The following is a 21,774-nucleotide window of genomic DNA, read 5'->3' on the forward strand; positions in this document are numbered from 1 at the left end:
TCACTTTTCAATGGGCTTCAATTTTCATCAAGGAGCCTCAGAGAGAGCCTCTTTCTGTTTTTCACTTCTGGTCTATCTTCTGGAGCTCAGAACAATGTCCTTTATGACCCCTGCAACTCTGTGTTGTGGATCCAGGAAATGGCCCTGCATAGCCTTGGTGGGTGGGTGGGGTGTTCTGCTGGCCCCCATGGAGCTCACCTCCTCAGCTCTGGGTGGGGGCTCTGCTCCTCGGTGCTTGGGAGGGTGGTATGGCAGCCCAAGAGGCTCTTCTCCCTAACAAAACTTTAGGTTTGCAATAAAGCTTGTCTTGCCATTGGAAAAGTCATATGAGCAGAAAATGAAAGCCAAACACATGACAGCTTCTTTTCTCCCAAGCCATCATCATGACCATCATATTTTATCCATAACCTTAATGCAATCATTGCAAAGTCTTTCAAACTGCTTTTGACTGCTCTCAGAGTTAGTGATTTAGGACTATGTCATTGAAATAAAGGTATTTGTGCTGCTATTGTGACACGTTGGGCAACTTGCTGAAGGCTTGATGATAATGTATCCTGACAGTCAAATTGCCCTTGGACAGGATGCCATACACAAGGACCATATATTCTTTATGGGAATTTTGTAGCTATTGCTACATTAAAAGTATGGGAGTTTACATTAGAAGGCAGCAAAAGACCCAAAAGGGAAATAAATCAATCATTTTGCCTTGGGTTTGTTTGAACAGGAAGAGAGATTGATTGTCAGCTTCTGAATTGATTTTTATACGTAGATTTAAAATTGTACTTTGATGACTCTCAATGACTCTCTCTTGAGTAGTAACAAAATAAAACTTTTGCAGTGCCATCTTACTCTTCATGTAGAAACAGTTCTACTTGTGTTACCTGAGGCCATATTACTTTTATTTTTTCTCACAGAGCTATTAGAGATATTGTATGAATATTCTGACTCAAATAATTTCAAATAATGTTGAGAAACAAACCAATTTCAACTCAGTGTAATTGGATAAGCATTTGTTGATGTTATACCTCGTTCTCAGCACTGCCACCTAGTGTAATGTCAAAGGTAAAATTTCATTCCTTATCTCAATGAATAGGCCAGTACAGGTTAAAGAAAATTTTGGGAAAATTTCAAAGGAACTACTAAGAGAAAGAAAATATAATGTTTATATTTTTAAATTAATGAAAAATGTAATAGCACATAAAACATAGTCCATGGACTAGACAGAAATAAAAGGAAATCAAGAAAGTGCTATAAAAATTATTTCATTAGACAAAAATATGAGTTATAACAACCAAATGAAATGGTTTAACATTCCTCTTTAAAAAGCACATATTACTGGTGCCTGCCTTGCAAGCACAAGGTCCCAAGTTCGATCCCCGGTACCAAAAAAAAAAAAAAGCACATATTAACTATATTCTATCTATAAATGAACTCTATCCTAAATAACTCTAGATGGTTAAGTATAAAAAGATAAGCCAAGATGTACCTGAGTAGATGTTGCAATATTAATATCAAACAAGTATAATTCAGGTTCAAAGAATTAAAATAGGACAATGGAAATAATTTTACATTGATGGAAATAATAAAAATATCATCTTTTGGTAAAGATGATAAGAGCTAGGCTCAATCATACTTTTGGGAGCAAAAGGTAGAGCCGGCTTATACTAGGCAGATAGTGGCAGGTGGATGGCTTGCTGTGTCATTCCACAGAGCTGCCTGCTGCTGCTGCGTGGGGGAGGGGGCCCTGGATGCATCTTCTTTCCTGTCCCAGGGCATTGACCTTGTCCAAGATCAGGTCGGTCAGGTGTTTGACAACTCTGTTTTCCTGAGCATGGGGAGCCAAATACAGAGCTGGCTTGGAGTTGGTGGGTAGCCACAGCCAGGGATGGAATTCACAGGCACAGAATTGGTCTGAGGCCAGTGGAGGTGGGGCCCCATCCTGAATCCACCTTCTATCCTTGTGTTATTCTTTCATTTTTGAGCAGGGCAACTATACCTTGAATTTATTTCAGATCCCTATGACTTTCTCTTCTGCTACCAGCCAGAGAAAACTTGCTCCTTCCAAGGAGCTCCTAGGATTGATTAAGACCACTGGTGTAATCCCTCTTTTGATTAGCTCAGAGTCAACTGGTTAGTACTCTTAGTTACATCTGCAAAATCTCCATTGTAACATAATCACAGGGGAGATAGTGCATGCATCATATTCATATTCCTCAGATTGGGGCAGAAATCTTGGAGTAGGGGTGTGAATTTTAGGATCCTGCCTACTGTGTCACTAAAGCTCTCCACTTACTTCCACGTGGCTCTTGAAGATCCACGATTAATTACTCAGCCGTCTTTTAAATATTTTGGAGTCTCTCTTAACTTTACCAAAATTTGAATTTTTGTTTTCCATATTTCTTATGGTTTCAGACAATTTTCATAATGAAAGGAGGAAGGTGCTGATTAATGTGGCCATGTTCACACAGTTTCTCTGAAAATTTCTCATTTCTATCTGTGTTGTCACCAGGAAGCTGGGTCCTAACACTACAAGAGACTGGTGATGCTCCTTGGTTCTTTGTGTCTTTGAAAAAAGATTTTACACAAGGCACATTAGGCAGTTGTGAGTATAGGTAGGGTTTGATGTGAAGTGGTAGATTTTTAGAGTAATAGAGAATACACCTTCAAATGTGAATGTGGGCAAGTGCTAAGATGAAAGTTGTCCTGAATTAAAGCTAAGGACAAAATGAATCTTTAAGAAATATCATCTCCTTCCTCTGAGGTCATTGTTCTTGTACAAGGAGAATGGGCAATTTTGACAGCTTTGGAGGGAAGAAGTTTCCTGTTTGCTCCCTAAGTGTAAGGTTTCTGTTTAGTTTGGTTTGAGACCTTGAGGTTTGTTTTTTTATTAAATCCTCACCCTGGGACTTTGTATGGCCCTGGGCCTTATTAGCATGCTCAGAAGAGGTTACATTCTCTTGGGCCCTAGACTGAAACACTAACCTTGTTTGGAAATTATCAATTGATAATGATTAAGAAAATGAAGGGAAAAAATGACATCTTTTTTTCTTTTTTGTGTAGTTCCCAGCTGTCTTTCTCTAGGTCTGCTAATGTGTATCTTTCTGCCTGGCAGTATCTCATTCCCTCATCAAATTGTTTTATTATTCCAAGATTTCTTTCTTTAGAATTTTCAATTATCTCACATTCTGTGTTTAATAATTCATACTTCTGAGTTAGGAGAAGGAGAACGGCCAAAATCTATTACTGTTTTTTTTTCTTTTCATCTTAGTTTATTTCTTTCTGTGTTTAACAATATTTTCTAGTGGACCACATCTGTTGGGTTTAATCTGGGAGAATTTTAAATTGGGGATGTTTTGCTCCACAGAGGATTTGTATCTTCAAAGACTCTTTTAAAGGTCCTGGCTGAATGGTGTAAGTTCTTCCACCTTTCAGAGGGTCCAGAGCTTAGTCTCCAGTGGTTATTCTGATCCTAACATTACCCTCAAAGGATATATACATTTTGAATTTGCTTATTTCTCTCTGATCTGGCTACAGTTCATCTATTTTTCTCTTATCCCTCCCTCTTCTCCTTCCTTCCTTCCTTTCTTCTTTCTTTCCTGTTTAAGCTGAGCTAATAAAAGTACAGAATCAAGCATATGGGAGACAGTAACCCCATTGGTCATGGTATCTGTCAGACTAAAACTTTGTACTCTTCTCTGAGAAATACTGTTTAAGTGGGCCATGGCCAAAGTGATTCTGGATAGCCTGAAGTGTATTAGCCATAACACTCTTCAAATATTTGAGGGAGAGAGAGAGCTTTTGTTTTCCAGAAGCAGAAGTAACAGGTGTATCTAGCAAGAAGGTTCACTTTAGCTCAACAGAAGATAGAATTTATGCTTGTGTAAATGAGAATGGGCTGCCTTTGGAACCATGAGAGCTCCCTCACTTGCTCAAGTAAATGCAGAATAAGTCTTCGCTGAGATGCATTACCAGTACCCATTTTCATGAGTATCTCTCATGAGTCCCCCTCTCTCTCTCTCTCTCTCGACTACTTATCCCACATTGCTAGTATAATAGAAGGAAATTTTGTGTTACACTGTTGAAAAACCTTTCAAGCTGGTGAATCAGAGTTATCTCTTTGTAATATGCCAAGAAAGAAAGGCAATTAATTTTTATGCAAAGTAATCTCATGCATATCTACACTGGGGGAAAATATGATGCATTTTTCAGTAATAATGAGGTTCAGTCAGAAATAGGGATTTAGTAATAGACACTGACAGACACTGGTAAAGGAGAAGAGATGACACAGTCTGAGCTATATAATGAAATTTAAACTGTATTTCAGGGTAGTTTTTTTTGTTTTGTTTTTTGGTACTTGGGATCTAACTCAGGACCTTGCACTTGCAAGGCAGGCATGGTTCCACTGAGCTAAATCCCTGGCCCTCAGGGTAGATTTTTAATGTTAAAGCAGTAATTTTTGATAGAACTGGATATAGACTTTTGAATATTTTTATAGAGGATATTGAGATATTGGTAATTTTTTCCTTAAAAGTTTATATTAAAATAAAGTGATACTTGTTCTAAAATCATAGCCTTTTGGGGAAATAAAGTGTTTGATCATCCACAAAGGTGTGTATTGAAATGTTTTAGAAATCCAGAAACTTTTTAAATTTCTCGATTTTAGAGTTATAACAAAGCTCTGAAAAAGAAAAACGAGTTTTCTAGCCCTACCAAGGATAGTAGACATACTACAGGGGCTGGGGTTACCAGAGAAGGAAAATCAATCTAGTTACAGAGGGGATGAGAGAGAGAGAGGGAAAAGAAAGACGTATCTTAGGGTAGATGTTCTTTAAGACAAAAAGTGCCAAGGCAAAGGAACTATTTTACCACTTTTAATGAAAATCTTGAATATATAACTGAATTATATAATTTCAAAGGAAATTATTAGTAAGGGAGGAACTTTAGAAACATACTGCTAATTGATTGCTAGCCGATGCCTTAAGCAGAAAGTCGTAATATACCTAGGGACAAAAGTAATAAGAATAATGACTAAGATGAAAAGATATTCCTTTAGTCCTAGAGGCTAGATTTCTGCAAACAGATTTTATATAGATGTATACATATGTGTGTGTGTGTGTGTGTGTATGTACATACATATACCTATGAGGTATGATCAAAAGCTATGGTGAGTGTTTAAATTTAAAACATTTACAGTAAAAACACATGGCCATTAACCCCCCTCAGAATATTCCCTCTTACTTTGAACACACTTGTCCCATTGTTCTTGCTACTTTCTGAAGCAGCTCTGGAAGTCCTCCTTTGTGAAGTCTTTAATTGTGCTGTCATGGCTGCCTCAATGATCTGAATTGGTTCAAAATATTTACTGCAATTTCTGTCAAATAAAAGCATTATGAAGTATCTGTATTCACTAGATCTAATACCTTGTGACTTCTGGCTCTTCCTTGAAGTGAGTGACCGTGAAAGGAAAATATTTCCTATGGATTCAGGAGTATTCGACTAAAGATACTCAAAAAAGCGAACTTCCATAACTGCTTCAGAAAGTGGCAATAATAATGGGATTAGTGTGTTTGAAGCAAGGAAGAGTATATTAGGAGGGATTAATGGCAATGTGTCTTTTACTGTGATAATCTTAAAAAATTTAAACACTTTTTTTCACACCTTGTGCATACATATTTATGTATGGTGTCTCTAGTAGAAGGAGGTTCCTTCCTTAGAGGCTGGAGAGAGGAATGTAAGACTAGCTTTGTCTCTTACTAGATGTGACTCAATTTACTCATCTTAGAATGACAATATATATCCGTGATTAATTTTATGTGGCAGCTTAAATGGGCTAAGGGATACTCAGACATCCAGTAAAATGTTATTTTTGGGTGTATCTGTACGTAAAAGAAATTAGCATTTGAATCAGTAGACTAAGTAAAGAAGAACCACCCTCACTATGTGGACTGGCATCATCCAATCTGCCTAGAGCCCAAGTAGAATAAAAGGGCAAATGTATGGATGATTCTCTCTCTTTTTGAGCTGGGCCAGACATCTTCTGTTCTTAGATGTCAGAGTTCCTGGCTCTCTGGCCTTCAGATTGTGACACTTACATCACATGTACTGGCCAAGTCACTACTATTAGAGAAACTTAGAAATCAGTGGTGTTACTTAGAAAATTCCTGGACCAAATTTATATTACAGCAATTAAGTGAGTACTTCAAATTTCACTCTAAAAGCAAAACTTTTCTTTCTCAGATAGGATCAGGAAGGTTTCAAGCTGCATTTCTTAGGTCCTCCTGTCCCCAAGCAGAGTAATAAGGCAACCTCAACCATATGGTTATCCTACTCAGCAACATGAAACCACCTGTACGTACCTGACCCTCTGAGCCAGGCCTTCTGGTCAGTTCCTTACCAACCTGTTCACCATATGTCTGGGGGCAGGGCTTGTACACCAAGGCCAGGAGCAGAAAGGAATCCAATCTTTCCCCCTCCCATCCAAGCTTCTTCCCCAAGAGAGGTTGTTTCAAATTAAAGACCACTAGAAACAAGGAAAGTCATACCAATATCAACCTTAATTCCCAGCACCACTCCTTTTGTAAGAACTGGTAACTATATTGTCTCATTCTTGCTGCTCATAATCTGGAAAGGTACCAAAAGCAAAACAGCATTGAGGCAAAAAAGGACCAATCCACGGATTTAGATCATTTATAAAAATGGATATTAGTCTTTGAATAATTAAGGCTATCCAATTTGTAGGATATTAAAGAAGTCCCTAACCTACATTTGTGTTAGATTATGTCATTACCAATCCAGGACATTAAAATTTTATTGTGATAGTTGTGGACAATGCTGCCAAAGAATTTTGCTTATTGATTATATTAGATTTTAAAATAAAGGAAATTTTAAATTATAGAATGCTATATTTTGAATATTTAATGAATTAGTCCCCCCATACTGATAGTAGGAATTCCAGGAAGAATGCTTTTCACATGCTGACACTTACTCAATACTAGTTAATGATAATAGTTTGAGAGCAAGTGGATGCCTAACTGGTTCACAGTCCAAATTAGAAGCACAGAGGAATCGCACTAAAGATTAGAATTATTCTAAAAAAGACTGTCGATAGTTATGGATAGCTAAAGGAAAGGAAAGAAGATTGAAGCTTTCATCAGAGTTGACTCCTTCGAGATCATTAAACGGGGGCTTAGTCATGAAACTTTTGGCCGTGCATTCCAGGTCCAGTTGTTTTTCTTCATATTTTTTGTACAACTTGGAATTGTATCAGATTTTCTTGGGCACCCAGTGGGTGATTCTAGCTCCAGAATCCATGCCACTTCTCAAAGGAAGAAGAATACAGAAAGAAAACAAAGACAGAAGAAGAATAGAGAGAAATGAAGGAAGAAGTATTGCATGGAAGAGGAAGAGATAAAGGGAAGAAAAGTAGCAAAAAGGAGAAAAGGAGAAGGAAAGAAGATAGAAGTCAGGTAAGACTGAGGAAAATCAGAATGAACAAGAAACTCTTATAATTTTGATATAACCAGTGTATTCCAGCTGAAATCTAATGTTCAAAAGGGCACTCACAGGTGAGTATATGGCTGGTAACTGGAGGCCTCTATTTCCTGGACAGCTAAAACAAATACTAGGCAATCCATTTAAAAGTAAATACTTAGTTTTAACTTCTGATTGCTTTACAACATTCATAAAGAATATTAAGATATTTAAACTGGATTTCACATAGAGTTAATAAAAATTAATTTTAAATTATTTAAAATATTGTCTGTCAGCTTAAATGAGAGACATGTGGTAGAGAGAAATAATTTTAATGATGGGGGAGGGTGTGCTTGGAAGGTCCTGAGCAGGGGCTTTTCTGGGAATTGAGCAGATATATTGGAGACAGGAAGGGAAAGGAGATGGTAAGGTTTGCCTAGTGGCCATTTACATCCAACTGATTTTTATTTGTTTTGAAATTTCTATCCTGCCTAGTTGTTAGCAACTTCTTAAGGAATCTGATAAGGCTAAGAAAGAAATTTAGGGCTGAGGGTGTAGCTCAGTGGTGGAGTATTTGCATACCCAAGGCCCTGGATTCAATCCCCAGCACTACAAACAAAATTATGGTAGGCTCAGATGGCATATTCCCACTTCCTGAGTTGGGCTTCCTGGACAGGAAGTCCTGCCTGTCCAGCTGAGCTCTAATTTTCTCACCCCAAGGATCTTATAGTGAAAAGGGACTAATTTAAGTAGAAGGCATTGCTTTAAGCCCTATACTTTATCAGTTTGATGAAGTTTGAGGAAACTGGGAATAACTCAAAGGTGTTGAGGGTCAGTGATTTCATATTTATAGGCATAAAGTTTAGTTATAGCTTTGAAAAGATGCTACATAAATATGAAACAACTTTGTTATCACTGGTAATATAACCAAATAACTTGTCAATGTTTTTCTGATTCAGACTATTAAATTTCATATTAAAATATAAAAAGGCATCTCATTGAGCTCCTGTCAATTGTGGCACTTTATGATTTTGAGACAGTTCATACAACTATAATTATTTTATCTTCTGTTTTTCCATGGATGTATTTGGCTGATTTGCAAGGCAGTCTGATTAAAAAAAAAAAGAAAAAAATATGATAAAAAGATATTCATTAAAAAGAACTGGTGAACAGGTAAGTTTCAAAAAATAGTGAGTATACTGAGGGATCACTTCACAAATAACAACTAGATTTTAAGATAATTTTCCAAATGATAAAGGTAAAGCCCAGATGTAATAATAATAATAGTGATAGCAGTAACCACTGAAATTTAATTGAGGGCTGAGCATCTATTAGGTATTATTTTACCTACCTTCAGTATATTTATTGTCTTATCTAATTCTCACAAAGATGGAATGTGACAACTGCTGTTCTATTCCTATTTTATTGATAGAGAGTCAAGGAACCAAAAATTCTGTGGAATGTATTGGCATATACAAAGGAATATATCTGAACTGAGATGATCAGGGTTGCTGTTCTACATCGGAGTGCAAAGATGTTGAAAAGGGTCCAGTAGACACAGAGGAAATCAAGCTTGTAAAGAATATAATGAGAAGCATATTATCAGACTCAATGGGTAGTCAGCTTGGCTTAAGAAACACAAAAATAAAAGCTATGTTTGTTTTACTTGTTTTCTTCACTTAATGCTACTTGAAGAAAAGCTTTCTAATCTCTGCACCTCAGTACACTGTGGAAAGAACTTGGCTGGGGCAGCTTTCATCTTTTGGTCAAACTGTCTCAGAGACCTGTCATGTTAGTTGCAAATATATTATTTTACCACTACTTTAAGCAGAAGTAAAAGAAATACACAAAGAGCTGATTGTGATGCTGGCATTATTTTGGGAGTAACCGTAATATGCTCTGCTTTGATTGGACAGAATTTAACTTATTAAAAGGAACTTATTAATTATTAACCCTTTTAAAGTTAACTTCAGTTTTTCTTTTCGTTCCTTCAAAAAGAAAAGGGCTAAAATAACAGTCGGCTCTCTGCTAGCACTTAGCTACTGGCAATGGACTATTTATTAGGTTTTAAATAACATGGTTTAGCTGTGGCTGTCAGTAAAATAATACCACAGGCCCCTACACTATGCACCACAAACCATGGAAGAGCTGGTAAGTAGTTGAGTGTCCTCAAATTTGTGAAATCTGATCTAGAAGAATGCCTCACTATTTATAGGTTCACCAGAGTAAATCTTTTGTGAGTCTATTTGTAATGTGAATTATGTCTTAATTTGTTCTTAGGTTTGATTTCTGTGTGTGTGTGTGTGTGTGTGTGTGTGTGTGTGTGTGTGATCTTCTGAAAGTAAGACACTTCTGGAGTTAATGGAAGCCTAGGTAAATCAAAGCTACTCAAACATAATATTTGTTCATTCATTCATTCATTCACACTCTGAAAAGATGCCATGTATTAGGCACTATTCTGGGAAAGAATGATGGCAATGAGTAAGTCCAATAATGCCCTAAAGCTACTCAATTAAGGTTAGGGAGGAGAGTTTAGACATTAAATATTCTTAGAGCCAGGCACATGTCTATAATCCCAACCACTAGGAAGGTTGAGGCAAGAGGATCTCAAGTTCAAGGCTAACCAGAGCAATTTAGTAAGACCTTGACTGAAAAGAAAAAGGGCTGGAACTGGAGCTCTGTGGTGGAGCCCCACCAGGATTGGTCCCTAGTATGGGTTGGGCACAGGGGGAAAAAGAAAAAAAATCTTAGAAAGTAAAAAAATGAAATAAGCACCTTCCCTTCTATAACATAGCTAATGAAGTCAGTGCCATTATCTTCTTGAAATCTCCTTCCCACATATAACATGCAACACGATAATGTCATGCATTTTTGTTATCGGAAAATGTCAAAAATCACAGTGATTTTTGGCGAGGTTTGGAGGGCTGAATCCCTGGAGCCCTAAGCCGAAGAGTCTCCCAGAACCATAGGTGAAGGCACCTCAGATTCCTGTGTCCATCCCTCTCCATGGCATCTTCTGCTTTGTTTTTCAGGAGAAATTTTTGCTCAGAAAGGTTAAGAGATCAGCTGAACCTGGAACCATGCTGCCTGATCCTCACATTTTTGCTGATTTGCCAAATGACTGCTCCTTTTCCACAGGCAGGAAAGCTGTATAGTAAGGACATAATTTGGGGTTTGAGGGGGTGTTCTCTTGTTCCGATTTAGTCAAAGCTAAGTTACTTTGTAAGCAGAGGTGTGATGATTAAAAAGAACATTGGCAGGAATAGTCCGAATAGACCACTTGGGGCTCAGGAATTTTGCCATTCCTTTAGTCTTTAACTGATCCCCCCCCCCCCCAATTTCTCCCAGCCACACCTAGGATTAGGCTGGTGGGCCAGCAAAACTACAAATCCGAAATGCAGTCCCCTTTTCATCATCTGTGCTGCCCGATCTCTGCCCTCACTGCATTCTGGGAAAGGTAGTTTAGTAACAGTAGCACTCTAGGAAACCAGGGCTAACAGAAAGGAGAGATCCGCCCCTTCAATGACCCCGCCCCAGGTTGCCTAGGAGACGAAAGTCGCCGAATCTTTGTCCTTGTTTCGCAGGGAAGGATAGGGGTAGAGAGAAATCCTCTGAGGTCACCACTCGCCTCCAGTGTGGCCATGGAGAGCCCTGTTAGCTCAGGCCAGGACTGGTGTAACAGTAAACAAAACTGGTATGAGATCGGACCTACGGACTTGCTGGAGCGCAAGGGCTCCCTGACCCTTCGCTCACATCACAAGAAATATTCCAAGCCTGTGTTGGTGTATTCCTGGTGAGCAAGCTCCCCGAAGTTCCTGGGTGCTGGCAGAGGGAGAAGTAAATAAGGGATAGGACAGGAGAGGGGAAAAAGAGTTACAGAGAGGGAACAGTACTGGAGAGGAAAAGAGGAGAGAATGAGAAAAAGGGAGAAGAGACGGGAGAAAGAATGAAGAGGTGAGAAAGAAGCTGAGACAAAAGAGAAGTGGAGCAGAGGAGAAGAGAAAGAAAGGGGAAGAGAGACCTTCTAAGGAGCGATAGACAGGGCGGGAGTGAGGGCTGGGCAGCAGGAGGAGGGAGGAGGGGCTCCAGGGGCGGCTCCCCACCCTCGCTGGCCAGCTGAGGGTTTAGATCATCCCTGAGGAGAAGGTGCATGTGGGGTTTCAGAGTCCTGGAAATCTCCTTTCTGAGGCAGGTACTTACTCTTAAAAGGCAGGTCCTATAGTATTGGAAGGTAGGGGCCATGGGCAGGAGGGAGGCGTTTTTCAAAGCACCAGTCTGCAGGGCTTACATTTCTTCAGGTGGGAGCAGGCACATCCAGTGATTTGACAGAGGTATTTACTAGGGCTGATCTAGCCAGAGGTGGCAAATTGGAGTCTCCCACTAGGGAAAACTGACAGATACAATTTGTTTGGCATGTATTCTGCTTACATTAAAAAAAAAAATTAGTCGACCCATTTAAAATTAGGAGATTCACGTAAAGTTTCAGGGTTAGTTGAAAGGCCTGGCAAGAGAGATTTTATTCCCCTGGGACCTACGATTATACAGGGGCTACGCAGCGGCTAATCCTTAAGATGGGACTTGTTCTCCTTCTAAGTACTTCACTCATAGTTCTTGCCTGACCCTGGGACAAGGGATTTAAGGATTTAAGGATAAGTGTTTTAGGGATTGTGTTTAGAATTCATTTAGAGATTCTCTTCTTTCACTACATATTGCACTTATCAGTAGCAACACCAGGATGTCTATAACTGGGTAAAAAGTAGAGACTTTCTTCCTTTTGGGTCAACTTTCCTGGCTATACTGTTGATAATAATTACTCTTAGGGTATCTGGATTATTTGAGAGAAGTGAACCAAAAAAGAGAAATGAAACCATAAATCTTGTCTATGTTTTTGCCTTTGAAAGGAGATGAATGGTGTTGACTTTATCCCTGCTTGTTCCCATTCATGCATGTAATGTATGTGATACCTGTGGTTTCTCTTTTGCAAACTTCTTAAAACCTACTCCCCACTTTCCCACAAGCATACTCCCTAACTTTTCTCATGCCCCAAACTAACTCCACCTACTTTGAAGTCAGAGGTTATATAGTGAGAAGTTATATAGATTTGGAATTAAAACCACACTAGAAAACAGACAGTCTTCTTAGCCTCATGTGGCACTTATCTCATTACCCTCATGGAAAACACAGCTCTTCAGTGGTTCTGTTCCTCCAGAAGGATTTGGGTCATAATATAAACCACCCCTGGGAGTTACTGTTAAAAAGAAGGAACCTTTGCAGAGGGACAGGGATTTTCCTCTCTCCTGTACTACCATTGCTTTGGGAAGTTGCCTTGTGGGCATCATGGACGTCAAGCAAACACACAGAAGGACATAAATGTGAAAGAGGTGAGGAACCTGAGACAAAGAGCAATGGACCATGCCAAGTCATTTCAGTTGCTGTTGAAAATGTAGAGGGCTCTCACACTGTTGGTTTTAGAAGGGATATTTGGGAACTGGAAGATTTAAATTCAACCCAACAAGCATTTATATGTCAGACCCTTTATTACAGGGCCACAGAGATAGAAACAGAAATTATTGATGAGATAACTTTTATGAATCATTTATCATCAAGCCCAGAGTATAATGAGTAGTCAATAATATACGAGTGTCAACACTATTTAGCATAAAGCTTGAAATCAGCTGGATGTCATGGTGTATGCCTGTAATCCCAGCACTCAGGGAGGCTGAGGCAGGAAGATGAAAAGCTCGAGGACAGCCTGGGAAATTTTAGCAACTTAGCAGGACCATGTCTCAAAATTTAAGAAGGGTGGAGGAGGTGCTGGGATGTAGCTCAGTGTGAAGGGCCTGGTTCAATCTCCAGTACGACAAAAGTAAGCAAGCAAACAACCCTTGGGCTCTGGGTTTGAATACCAACTCTGCTGGTATACAATGTGGCAAGTGACTGACTGCTCCAGACCCCTGTTTCTTTTTATTTCTTTTTCTGGTACCAGGAATTGAACTTGGGACCTTGTGCTTGTGAGGCAGGTGTGGTGCCACTGAGCTAAACCCCCAGCCCTAGGCCTCTGTTTCTGCAACTGTGAAATAGGGTGATAAAATTATTGTAAGAGTAAATAAAGCATGGTGTGAGGTAGCCTTTAACATATAGCCTGGCATATAGTAAGAACAGTAACAGTTGCTTATATATATTAAGTCATAGCCTCAGGGATTTGATAGGCCAGTGAAGGAGGATAATATAAAAAACATTCAGAATAATCTGATTTGTGCAAGGAAGAGATGAATTCATGTAAGAAGCAAAGATACCAGGAGGGGATGATTGGTGTGTGTGTGTGTGTGTGTGTGTGTGTGTGTGTGTGTGTGTGTTCCTGCAAGGGGTTTTGAAGGACGAATAGGTGCTCCAGAGATGAACAGAAGAGAACAGGCAAGTGCAATAGAATAGTTAAAAGCAGCATCACCGGAAACAGAAGCTGTTCTCTTTAGTTGGCAAATATAGTTGATACTCATTGTATGTAGATTCTGTTTTCATCTACTTGGTAAACATCATTTGTAACTCAAAATCAATGCTTGAGGTACTTTTGTGGTTATTTACAGGCATGTGCAGTGGCAAAATTAGGCAAACAAATTTTTCCCCAATGTGCATGTTTCTGGCTGAGATCAAACAAAGCAACATTCTGCTCTCTTGTTTCAGCTGTCATACTGTAAACAAGTGTCCTTCTCATGGTCCACTTAATGAAACTTTTTTTTTTTTTGGGGTACCGGGGATTGAACTCAAGTCCTTGTGCTTGCACAGCAGGCGGTGAAACCACTGAGCTAAATCCCTGGCCCTAATGATACATTTTACTTGTTGCATTTTTGTGCTTTTTGTTGGTGGTGGTGTTAAAATGACCCCCATGCATCATGCTGAAGTGCTGTTTAGCGCACCCAAGCACAAGGAGGCCTTACAGAGGCTTACAGAGAAAACCTGTGTGTTGATAAGCTTTGTTCAGGTCTGAGGTGTAGTGCTGTTGGCAGTAAGCTCACTGTTAATGAAACAGTGATACATATTAAATAAGATGTCTCTAAACAGAGATACACATAACACAAGATTATATATTGATTGGCTCATGAAAATATTGTGACCAGAGGCTCACAGGAACCTCAACCTGATTCCTCCAAGGAGAAATAATTCAGTATTCAATAGTTGTTTGTTGCAGCTTTATTGAACTTGCAAATAATGAGAGTCAACTGTAAAGTATGAGAAGCAATAGCATTTTTTGAAGCTGGCTGCTCTACTGACATCCTTGTTTTTCTTCTATAGCCAATCAGTCACCAAAACCAGAGCTAAAAAATCTGCATAAAATTCAAAGTGAAAGCTGGGTATAGTGGCTCAAGGCTGTAATCCCAGTGCTTTGGGAGGCTGAAGCAGGAGGATGCAGGAGGATGCAAATTTGAGCCTAGCCTGGGCAACTTAGTAAGACTCTGCCTCAGAAATAAAAAATGAAAAGGACTGCCATTGTAGATCAATGCAAAGGCCCTGGGTTCAATCTCCAGTAATAAAAACAAATTAGAGTGTATGAACTTTGAAATGAATAATGTCATTGACCATTTTGCTTTTATCTATTTTGGTCGTACATAATTGTTAGCTTGCTATTGACTTATTTTATAATATTTTAAAACTTTTATCAACCTTAATACCTGTTAGTGACTTCTTATTTAATTGATAAATACCTAAGATCTATATCTCTGGGTGATTTCTAGAATGAGTGATTTGAGCAATAAGTGACTGTACTAATAGATAAAAACTATAGTCTGTGACTGGGAGAAATTCTGATTCTATAAACATTTGGATTTTTACTGTTTATCTTTATCTGGCATGTAGTAGAAGTCTACTTCACTACACATTGTAAAAATGGTTGGTGTAACACACCTGATAAGGTAATATAACCAGGATGGTTGTTAAGGATTATCTCCAAGCCATTGTTCCTCCAGGCTAGGGTAGTAACTAGATAGAGCCATATCATCCTCCTCCCACTTTGATGCTTCTGACTGAGAGATGACTTTTCTAGAAATTATCTGTGCCTATTCATCCCTGTAACATGTATGAAACCATATCATCAGATGTTTACATTAGAAATTCTGAGTTGAGGAAAAATTTTCTCCTGGGATATCTTCCCACTCATTGGAATAATGGAATAGCAAGAACCAGAACAATTTAGATTTGATAAATTCTAATTTATTTAAACTTAATTTTGTAAATTTTAAAGGGTGAGGCTAGCTCATTCATTCATTCATTCATTCATTTTCATTTCTTTCATAGCCAAATTGACATCTGGCAACAAATGATAATTTAAAGCAAAAAACCCAAATTCATTCAGATCTCCATGGAGACAGTTCCTGCTCTGGTCTCCATGGTGACACTTAGTTTTAAGGATTCAGGTTAATTTTCTGTATTTGTAATTTCAATTACTTTTTTTCCCCTATCCTTCAAGTTAAAGAGCCTGGGTGTTTTACTTTCCCAGCCCCACTCCCTACTCTGTAATAGAAAGAAAACAGAGAAAGGGAAAAAAGGAAGAAAAACAAAATGTGATAATTATGGAGTGGGGAACCTCATAGTTTTAAAGACTATTTTTTTTTACAAAAAATAATTTGGACATGGATAATAAATTTGAATTAATGGGAGAGATGACCTCTTCACACATCTATTATTGCTATTTGCGCAGGGTTCACATATATTTAAGATGCCCCATGCTCAGTGGAGAACGCAGTTCCAAAGCACCAGGATATCATTACTGTACTTAAATAGAAAATAAAGTGTCTACATTTTCTAATTTGCTATATCGTTCTTCCTGTATTTAATAAGTGATTTTCTTGGATACTAATCCAAAAGATATTTAGAGTCCCTCACATCAATGAGGGCCAACTTCAAGTTAACCAGGAATCCCATGTCCCTACAGCTCCAGTACACACTCAAGAACTAGGATTAAAAGGCAAAGAAAAAAAAAGTAAAGCCCTTCTGAGCACATACTGCAGCCTGTCCCTTTGCTGAAGTTTATGAGTTCTCCTTCCAGCAAGCCTGCAACCTTTAATATAGATGCAGGCCCTCAGCAGAGAGCTTATAAACTCTTATAAACCTTGTGCATACTTGAAACACGTTTGGTTATTATGGTTTCCACGCACACAGCTTATGATTTAGACTAGGAAGAGAAGGATTTAAAGGGGCATTTTGATCAACAATCTGAAGTGAGAAGAGCAAGCCTCAGGACAAAGGATGAGAACAGTGAGTGCTCAATTAGTGTTTATCAAATACATGGACAAATGAGGAGGCAGAAAGAATACAAACAAAAGCCAAAAAAGGCACTGCATGCTATGAAGTACAATAGAATATATTTAATTGATTAATTAATTATTTGAGACAGAGTCTCACTATGTAGCCCAGACCTCAAACTCTTGGTGGATCCTCCTGCCTCAGCCTCCAGAGTGCTGGGATTACAGTTGTGTACCACCACACCTGGCCAGAATATATTTTAATAAGACCCTAAGGTAAACGAGTACAGTATAGCACAAATCCACAATAAAACCAGAGTTGGTTTTCATGGCTGTGATCCCAATGCAGACAGACAACACTGAAGCACGTTGGTTACCTCAGTAGAAGGGACTCTGGAAGGATATAGTATTTAGACTTCCATTTAGAGTGGAGGAAGACTTGAATAAGAGCTAAACTTGAGCTGTTCACAGTTGCAGTGCACAACATACCATTGGTGAGTTACTGTAGGGACAATGATATACTTTAAAGAGATAGTTTTATATAACTTACAAAAATTCCAAATTATACTATCATGTGGGCATTTAACATGATGTCACAGTAGACTAAGGATATTTCACTAAATACTGGGTAGCAAAATTCAAAATTTGTATACAACTCATACCTATATAGCATTAATTTTCTAAAATTGATTCTCATAACTTTTTAGCTTTTGGTTACTAGAGAGAAATTCAAACATCCCAATTTAACTTATTTCTTATGTCTTCGAGTTTAAACAGCTTGTTTGAGGTTAAAATAGTCAGAACAATGCCCACTCTTTTCGAGTTCTTCCTCCTACCCATTCTCCTTCCCCCAGTGCCATCTGTGTGCGGAAGGGACTGAGGTTATGTGGTATTGGTGGGGGACCTGAGAACTCTATGTGTGGGTTCCTGTGCATCTCCTCTTATTGCTGAGCCTGCTTCTGGTGAAGTGACTAATTCTGTTGGTTGTTGAGGGCCTGATGGCTCTGCCTGTAGACCAAATTCCACCTTGGCTCTTGCTAGCATTGCAGATCCCCGTGAGTCTAATCCTTCAGTCTCTGATTTAGACTGGTCAGCTCACAGTCTCTGTGGTAGGAGTGCTCCAGCCCTCAACATAGTGGATGCACTGGCCCTCTGACAGTCAACACAGGTTCCTTCTAAGTACCATGGTGTGAGGTATGCTTTGGTTTGCTCAGGTGAATTTACTCCTGTTGGCCTGAGATATATTAGAAGCCCCATTTTCACTCTGTAGTGTCCTTCCTCAGAAGATGGGTTATAAGGTCACCCTTTTGAGGTGTACCTGGGAACTTCTGGTTCTTATTTTTAATAGAATCTTAAGGAAGTTAGAATACTTGTTATTTCTCAACAACATCTGACTTTCAAGAAAAAAAAATCTCATTCAGGACTCAAACATTTAATTTTCTCAGTCAAAAGTTCATCAGTAATGCTTTATTTTTCTTCCTATTTCTGGTGAAATAGTCCTAATTCTTCCCAAGGCAAATGTGGATGCTTTGATTTATTAGAGCAAAGGTTATTTTAAAGGGAGTTCAGCAAAGTGTAAAGATTAATACTGGAGAACATAAGCTCATTAGAAGGAAATTTTAAAACAAGCATGTACTGGAGCCTTTGTTTGGTTAAAAATATGTTTCTAGATGCATTGAAAAAAGACTGAAAGGATATTCTTCAGAAAACACAAAATATTTATTGTTGGGTGGCGAATTACTAGATTATGTGTCTGGTTTCCCCCCCTCTTTGCTCCTTCTACATTTTTTCATGAAGAACATGTATTATTTTCATAGTAAGACTAAAGTAAAATTACTTAAAAATTGAAGTTATTTTCTATAGATTTTCCCCAAAGCGAATATTCTCTAAATGATCAGAATGTAGACACAATACTTCATCTCTTTCAGAGTTTGACTCATTCAAAATGGCTTATTATGAGTCTTTTAAAATATCTTTTAATTGCTAGTTTGTGTTGAGTAAAAAGGATGACGCTATGCACATTCATTTGGTTTAACCACTGTTTCATTCTTTACTGTATTCTATAATGGTAGATCCTACGCCCTGGTTATTTTTAATCTAGTCTTATGTTTTTATTCTTCAATGTATGCACAAAATGCCCACAAATGCTTTGAATGGAGTAGTTTTTTGGGGGAAGCACTTTATTTTCTATTTTTTGAAATAAAAATCAGGAGACCCTGCCTCCTTTTTCTCTACACTTTTATTTCAATGCTATTCTCTTCCATGAAATTCCAATCAAATGCTATTTTAGAAAGCCAGTGGTTATCGAATTGTGGGGCCATGACCTTTGCGTGAAGGCTTGCTCAGCTTAACTGGCATTTATGAACATGAAACAGTTTTGGAAGGCATAGAACACAGAACAGGCATTTCCTGTGTGGGCAACTTGGTTAGGAAAGATCATTGGTGTATACAAGGACTCTGCCTTGAGATAACCCTCTACCCTATGATCATCTCCTTGGCTGTGGAGGCACTAGAACCCCTCTTCATCATAGCACGTTATACTTCTTCCTCTCAGATGGTCTCAAGGACTTCTATTTTTTTAACCACGCTTTCCTTCTTTAGTGTCGCTGATGATCTCTTACTTTATAAGGGCATTGTGGTTGAGGAAGGAACTGAGAAGAATGTGAGGCTCAGTGAGGAGAAGGTCAGGCTATGGACACCCAAGCTGAAGGCTCAGGACCTTTTACAGCACCAGCAATATTATTAAATAAACTACTCTGAATTTCTCTGGTAAGCCACCACCATTGGTACCATTTTCTGTGTATACTGGCCAAAGCTCTTGATTACAAGTCACAAATACTCAGCTTGCACTAATCTAAGTAAACAGAATGAATTAATTCATGATATTCGTGAATTGAATGGTCGATTACCAGATAAAGGCATAGGAACAGCTGGACCTTAGGAACAACTGCAACAAGGGATGCAGACGCTGCCAGGTCTCACTTCGTTTGCTTCTCTCCCATTTATGTGTTTGCTTCCTCTTATCTTGGAAGATATGGGAAACATGGCTGCTGCAGTTGAAATATATACTTTATGTCTTCATCCTATAAAGAAGGTTTGGTTAGGTATATTCAGTTTCAAATTAGAAAATGTCAGGTAGATGTCTGTCTTGGGCCAGATATCTGCTTGGGGACATCTGACTGGTCAAGGTCAAATGGAAACATGGTACCCCTTCAATAGCCATGGAGCAGAGTGGCCATACCCAGGAGAAAGAAGTGCTGGGCTGGTGAACTAGACAGCTATTATTCCCAGGGGAGGGATTCCAAAATTCTCAGTATTTTAGCAAAAGTTTAGAATATAACCTGTGAACATGTTAAGGATTTCCTACATTTTTTGATGTTATTTTGACTTTAAACTCCTCTTCCCTTGACAACTTACACCTACTTAGTGCAGGCTCTAAAATTGACCTTAAATTTAATGGGCAGGAAAAAGAAATTGTGTGTAGAATAGGTGACCATATATTGTGGTACTTTGAATGAGTTATAAGTGAACCTGAATATTGTGTTATTGTTTTTAATAGACAATAGTCTTTCATTGCTGTTTTCTTTATTTCATTTTGAAATGCATTACATTTTGATTATTATTAGTCACAGTGTATACTTTATTCATTTTGATTAATCTAAGTTTTGATGCATTAACAAAGATAATTGTCAGAAATATGATATGCTTCTTTGGTAAAATATTAGATCTCTAATCAGATTGTTCCAGGTTCAATTAGGTGAAATAATTAATATAATGTTATTTATTTGTTGCAAAATAAATTTTATTGAGAATAATTTAGCCTCCTTTTGTAGAAAGTAGGAGGAAGAGTATTTTGAAATTAAAATATAAGAAAATGTAACAACTTGTCACTTTTTTTTTTTGTACGGATCAAACTCAGAACCTTGCACTTTCGAGGCAGGCAGCAGAACCACTGAGCTAAATCTCTGGCCCTGTCACAAATTTTTAAACACAAAGAAAAACTCTAAATTGTTCAGCCAGGAGCCAGAAGCATATGAGCTTTAAAATCACTAAGGTTTTTCTCCCCATTATCTTCTTTGTGGATGAAAATCTCTATAGTAAATGATATTTATTAAAAACACATTTACTGGAGGCTAGAAGCATAGCTCTGTGATAGAGTGCCTGCTAGCATTTGTGAGGCCCTAGGTTAGATTCCCAGCACTGAAAAAAAAGAGTTTAAAATACACATACTGAGCCATTGCTATGTCAAAGGTCAGGGATTTTACAGTGACTCTTCTCTGATTTTAGGATATCAGAGATTACTGTGAGACTCAAGTGGAGAGGGCTAATTAAGTGATTACATTGCCATGATACATGCCGTGATGCATGCCATGATTAGGCATTAGCAGGGTGTTGTGGAACATCCATGCTTCTTAGGCTAAAGTTTCCTTCAGGAGGTTCATCTAGCCCCTAGGTCCCACAAAGAGAACTAAAGCATGGTGTATTAGTTTCCAACTGAGGGCAGAAGTATCCTTTGCCCAAGAGTCGTAGAAATATATGTGTGCATTTTTTATTGCATTGTGACTGGTATATTGTGATGTAGAGTAAGTGACTGTGAGAATGGTGACTCTCATTCCTAGAGGTGGCCATGATATCTTAATAGCATTTTTCCATCTACATTTTGCCTAATTTACGTATTCATAAACTACACTCAGTTGGGCGGTAATAGCATGCACATCCAGCAACATTCCCTATGAAATCCACTAATTATTCAGTGGAAGGGCATTTCCTACTCTTTATTGTGTAAGAATCCTGAGTGTTCAGATCTCACTGGTACCTGTTTTCCTTGCAGGGATGCTTGTCCATAAAGATTAAAACATTGTGACTTTCCACACAGATCTCGAAAAAAATGTTTTGTGTGAATTATTAAAAAAAATTAGCCTTCATTTTTTGCCTCAATTTTAATTAGGATTTTCTTTGTATGTTAAATAGTCCTATAATAAATATAAATAATTGGAAAAGGCTACCTCTGGTTGGTTTCCACTTATCTTTTTCACTGTGTCACAGCTCCTGCCCCTGCATCACTGAC

The 21,774-nt window shown here is 38.3% G+C and overlaps 1 protein-coding gene across 4 annotated transcripts in view; it reads left to right on the plus strand.

The window, feature by feature from the left end:
* The window catches only part of Cfap95 (cilia and flagella associated protein 95), a 204,424-nt gene that overhangs the window by 26,080 nt on the left and 156,570 nt on the right, over positions 1–21,774 (plus strand). The window contains exon 1 of one of the 4 annotated variants that reach the window (XR_015440114.1): positions 8,505–11,263. The exons of 2 other annotated variants lie outside the window; for them this stretch is intronic. Coding sequence is in view for 1 of the 2 variants with exons in the window: in XM_004838164.3 (XP_004838221.2) it covers positions 11,112–11,263 (152 nt within the window). In the remaining variant the exon portion in view is untranslated. Of the gene's footprint in view, positions 1–8,504; positions 11,264–21,774 lie in introns of those variants that run through there. One more of the 4 variants, XM_004838164.3, reaches the window with a different exon arrangement.

The sequence above is a fragment of the Heterocephalus glaber genome, unplaced genomic scaffold (assembly GCF_053883595.1).
Source record: "Heterocephalus glaber isolate CG9 unplaced genomic scaffold, H.glaber_assembly_v1.0 deba00001481, whole genome shotgun sequence".
NCBI classification, from domain to species: domain Eukaryota; kingdom Metazoa; phylum Chordata; class Mammalia; order Rodentia; family Bathyergidae; genus Heterocephalus; species Heterocephalus glaber.